Genomic DNA, 5,430 nt, shown 5'->3' with positions numbered 1-5,430 from the left:
GTGGGTGATAACATTTATTTGCAAACTTGTACAGGTGAACAGGAAATAAGAGATATCTGATTGGCTATACACAAGAACAGAACTGCGGACAGCTGGATGTTCCTTCATGGAGTCTGTTCAGCCTTGCCTGTGTGGTGGCTCGGCGGCGTGTATTTCCCCTCCTTAATCAGCTTGTCGCGCTGCTGACGGATGGCATGCAGCCTTTCGTGCTGCAGGGAAGATGGGGAGAAGAGAGAGATATATAACAGGAATTCAAAATAAAGGGTGTTCTGCATCACCTTTCAGTTCAAAGTAAAAAAAATTTGTTCTTCTGCCACCATCTTTTACTCCTTGCAACATGCGTCACTGTTAAACACCACAAGCTTTAGCTCCATTGGCTCTACAGTCCCAACCACGGTTCTGTAAAAGCAGCATCTTCCTGTCCACATGCACTCAGCAGAGATGCAGGGATTCCTCTGAGTGATGTTCTAACATCTCAAACGGCCTGTTTTAATGAATGCTGATGTTAAAATTTGGCATGAAGATGCCGCACAGTTAATCTTTAAAACATGTCCTCAGTGGAAGCAAATCTGACGTGAAACCTTGAGGCCGAAGCGGACATGCATCTTGAATCAGCACTTCATCCCGCTCCATCGTGTTTTCAAATGATGACACACGGCTAACAAGCAAAGAGCGAGAGTCTGAACTTTGTGCTGCTGCTGCACTTCCACCCAGAGCTGTCAGTCTGTCCTCTGCTGACTCCTCCACTCTGTCAGATAGGCTGACTTCAGTTCAACTACATTACTTTGCAGATTTGAAATGGACGCTAGTTTTTCTTTCACTTTTTAAATAGTTTTCTTATTATTCAAACTCTGCATGACAATCAAGTCATTTAATGCCACAAAGGTTAACAGAGATGCCAACATGTCAAATACTCAGGCAAAATAGGCTGGTTTGTTGAATTAAGTAAGTAAGTAGAACTTTATTTACATAGCACCTTTCTAGATAAAAGATCACAAAGTGCTTCACACAAGGATAACAAAGTATAAAACAAAACAGACAACAGTTAACAAAATGCAATTCTAAAAAGATGTGTTTTTAGTTGTTTTTTTGAAAGAAGCTACTGAGTCCACAGATCTTATGCTCAGTGGGAGAGAGCTCCACAGCCTGGGAGCCACAGTGGCAAAAGCTCTGTCTCCCTTCACTCTCCACTTTGTATGGTGAATGATAAGTAGACCCTGGTCACATGACCTAAGAGACCTACTAGGAACATAAGTCTGTAGAAGTTCAATGATGTAGGAAGGTGCTTGACCATGAAGAGCTCTATAAGTCAGTACTAGAATCTTGAAGTGGACCCTGAATTCGATGGGGAGCCAATGAAGCTGTATTAAAAACGGTGTCACATGTGAGTACTTCGATGTTTCGGTCAGAAGTCTTGCTGAAGCATTTTGAACAATCTGCAGACGCTGCAGGGAGTTTTTATTTAAACATGTAAACAGTGAATTACAGCAGTCCAGTCTTGATGAAATGAAAGCATGAATGACAATCTCCTGTCTTTGCTCCTACGCAGAGATTTATATTAATATTCCAAAAGGAGTCAAAATGAGGACAAATAATGAGAAAGCAGATGGCCACGTCACTGCAAGCATAATTGACTAACAGCACATTGATTTTTTCCCCCCCAATATAAAGATACAGTGGGGCAAAAAAGTATTTAGTCAGCCACCGATTGTGCAAGTTCCCCCACTTAAAATGATGACAGAGGTCAGTAATTTGCACCAGAGGTACACTTCAACTGTGAGAGACAGAATGTGAAAAAAAAATCCATGAATTCACATGGTAGGATTTGTAAAGAATTTATCCGTAAATTAGGGTGGAAAATAAGTATTTGGTCACCTCAAACATGGAAAATCTCTGGCTCTCACAGACCTGTAACGTCTTCTGTAAGAAGCTTTTTTGTCCCCCACTCGTTACCTGTATGAATGGCACCTGTTTGAACTCATCATCTGTATAAAAGACACCTGTCCACAGCCTCAAACAGTCAGACTCCAAACTCCGCCATGGCCAAGACCAAAGAGCTTTCGAAGGACACCAGGAAAAGTATTGTAGACCTGCACCAGACTGGGAAGAGTGAATCTACAATAGGCAAGCAGCTTGGTGTGAAAAAATCAACTGTGGGAGCAATCATCAGAAAATGGAAGACATACAAGACCACTGATAATCTCCCACGATCTGGGGCTCCACGCAAGATCTCATCCCGTGGGGTCAAAATGATCATGAGAACGGTGAGCAAAGATCCCAGAACCACACGGGGGGACCTGGTGAATGACCTGCAGAGAGCTGGGACCAAAGTAACAAAGGTCACCATCAGTAACACACTACAACGGCAGGGAATCAAATCCCGCAGTGCCAGACGTGTTCCGCTGCTGAAGCCAGTGCGTGTCCAGGCCCGTCTGAAGTTTGCCAGAGAGCACATGGATGATACAGCAGAGGATTGGGAGAATGTCATGTGGTCAGATGAAACCAAAGTAGAACTTTTTGGTATAAACTCAACTCGTCGTGTTTGGAGGACGAAGAATACTGAGTTGCATCCCAAGAACACCATACCTACTGTGAAGCATGGGGGTGGAAACATCATGCTATGGGGCTGTTTTTCTGCCAAGGGGACAGGACGACTGATCCGTGTTAAGGACAGAATGAATGGGGCCATGTATCGTGAGATTTTGAGCCAAAACCTCCTTCCATCAGTGAGAACTTTGAAGATGAAACGAGGCTGGGTCTTCCAACATGACAATGATCCAAAACACACCGCCCGGGCAACAAAGGAGTGGCTCCGTAAGATGCATTTGAAAGTCCTGGAGTGGCCTAGCCAGTCTCCAGACCTCAACCCCATAGAAAATCTGTGGCGGGAGTTGAAAGTCCGTGTTGCTCGGCGACAGCCCCAAAACATCACTGCTCTCGAGAAGATCTGCATGGAGGAATGGGCCAAAATACCAGCTACTGTGTGTGCAAGCCTGGTAAAGACCTATAGTAAACGTTTGACCTCTGTTATTGCCAACAAAGGTTATGTTACAAAGTATTGAGTTGTATTTTTGTTATTGACCAAATACTTATTTTCCACCCTGATTTACGAATAAATTCTTTACAAATCCTACCATGTGGATTCATGGATTTTTTTTTTTTCACATTCTGTCTCTCACAGTTGAAGTGTACCTCTGGTGCAAATTACTGACCTCTGTCATCATTTTAAGTGGGGGAACTTGCACAATCGGTGGCTGACTAAATACTTTTTTGCCCCACTGTAAACTGTAGTGAAAGTGCTCTGTCCAACAACACATGGGCTGTCATGCCAAGTGTGGTGTGGAGGAGGTGAGATTCGGGTGATGTGTTAATTTTTAACAGTTTGAGAGAAGATTCATCCTCTTAATGGAACTAGATATAACTTACGGTTCTAGCTTATTACAACTATCCTCTATAATTAGATTACTTTAGTATCTAATCGTTATTTCTGATAATGCAGCAGCCGTTAATTAAACCAGTGCAATTTGCACAGAAGCAGTCGAGTATGAGGAGTCAGATTACCGTCTTCTGCCTGTGCATGCACTCATAGAAGTCCTCAAACTCCAGCTGGCACTCCTTCTTGGCACGGGTCTGCCCGATGCCATGAGAACATTCGATCCACTCCTTCTCGAAGGCGTGGCAGCGTGCCGCCCGCTTGTTGGGCTGCTCTCCGCTCTGCAGCAGCAGCCAGCGGTCCAAGTTGATACCGAGCCGCGACTGCAGATCCACGAACGGCATGATGCTGAACGAGGAGAGGCACAGGACCGAGAGAGATTAAAGTGAGGCAGGACAGGGCAAATTTTATGCTTTTAATTTAAAATGAAACTTAACAAATTAAAACTGGAATTTGTAAGCTGGTCTAACTGAACTCTAGACATATCAGTAACTGTAATCACTGAATAACTTATATCAGTATAAGTATACAGGTATTTGGATCTACGGTATTTTATATCTATAAAGGCAGAAGTAGGGATTTTAATAAAAACTAAGCACTCATGAGTTTTTAAATATAGCAAGCAAAAAAAAAAGCAAAAACTCAAAGTGATACAATAAAAAACGAGTTCAACTAAATCAACCTAAATTCTGCCCAAATCAGGGGGTTGTGATTTAGTGGTATTAGTGATGAAACTTACAATTACATTTCAAATGTAAGAATAAACTATAGTAAATAACAAGCTCCTGTAAAGTCTTTTTTATATACTTTTGGACATCATCCCCCTTCTCTTCAACTTCTCTCAGCCAAACTGTTAAAAAAAATATATATACAGAAAAATGAATAAATTAAAGGAGAAATTAAAAAACAAAAAATTTAAATCCCAAAATTTTGTATGTTTGATTCTTTTGGCCACAGTTATCTTTAAAAATCTGCTACTATGACAGCACTACCCAGTTTAAAGGAGGACAGTAATTTAAGTATTTTATTTCTATATCAACAACAAAATAAAAAGCTGGCTATTTAACTTTTAGTGTTTCATTATCTTTCAGCTGTTGGATCATCTGTCTCTCTCTCTCATACAAGCCCTCTACATGTCCTCCTTTTACTACATTCGAGCTCCGTCTTCAGACAGCATATCCCCTCTCTCTTCTCTGCACATGCCCAAACCATCTCAGCCTTGCTTCTCTAACTTTGTCTCCAAACTGCTCGAACTGATCTGTCCCTCTGATATACTCATTTCTAATCTTCAACTCGACCACCTGTCTTTTTGATTAACCAACCATCGTCCAGTCACAGCAGGTCTCACTACATCTTGCAAACTTTCCTCTTCACTCTTTCTATCACAAATCAACCCCCGACACTCGTCTTCACCCACTCCACCCTGCCCACCTTAAAAATATAAATGCTCAGACTCACTGCCTACACTACAAGCAGACTAATCATCCTCACATCTCCACAGAGCCATGGAAAAAATCTGGACTCTTAGTAAACGCCAAACTGTCTGCTAACAGCTAACCGTAGACAGCCCGTCGTAAACATTACAGGAAAAACACATAAAGACGAAAATATTCGTATCTGTAATTAAAGTTAACAAATGTATGAAGTAGTTATGGCTGTTGAAATGAATCCGTTACATTACGATAATATAACCCGCTGCTGAAATCACCCTTCAATGACAGCCACCCATGCTAATCACGGACCGCATTTATTTCACAGTATTTGCTCACTGACGCAATTTTCAAACTTCATTTAAAATCTGCGGTGTAGCAAACACGTCCACAGCCTGTTTACGTGTCGCTATTTCCCGTTAAATGTTTGTATTTACCGTGTTTTCTTCAAGGCGTTTTAACCTTCCTCCGATTCTGCACGCCCCGCTTTACGGCTGCTGAACAAAAACACTGCCGTAAAGTGACCGACTGGGGTGGAAACACATCTGCCCTTCTTTTGCACCACCG

The 5,430-nt window shown here is 42.1% G+C and overlaps 1 protein-coding gene across 1 annotated transcript; it reads right to left on the bottom strand.

Moving 5' to 3' along the window:
- On the bottom strand, window positions 1-5,430 carry ndufs5 (NADH:ubiquinone oxidoreductase subunit S5). The gene is made up of 3 exons (XM_080863459.1): window positions 5,301-5,430; window positions 3,562-3,781; window positions 1-209 (listed from the first exon to the last, which is right to left on the bottom strand). The coding sequence occupies exons 2-3, from the start codon at window positions 3,775-3,777 to the stop codon at window positions 105-107; spliced, it is 321 nt and encodes a 106-aa protein (XP_080719585.1). The 5' UTR covers window positions 3,778-3,781; window positions 5,301-5,430; the 3' UTR covers window positions 1-104.

This window comes from Rhamphochromis sp. 'chilingali' (assembly GCF_963969265.1).
Source record: "Rhamphochromis sp. 'chilingali' genome assembly, chromosome: 17".
NCBI classification, from domain to species: Eukaryota; Metazoa; Chordata; class Actinopteri; order Cichliformes; family Cichlidae; genus Rhamphochromis; species Rhamphochromis sp. 'chilingali'.
This window is presented reverse-complemented; position numbering and strand designations above follow the sequence as displayed.

What these genes read in the sequence shown, in the direction of transcription:
- ndufs5 (XM_080863459.1), bottom strand. Translation starts at nt 3,777, where the DNA reads ATGCCGTTCGTGGATCTGCAGTCGCGGCTCGGTATCAACTTGGACCGC. An exon ending in GCATGCACAGGCAGAAGACG is followed by an intron (nt 210 to 3,561) that starts GTAATCTGACTC and finishes TCTTCCCTGCAG; the next exon opens with CACGAAAGGCTGCATGCCAT.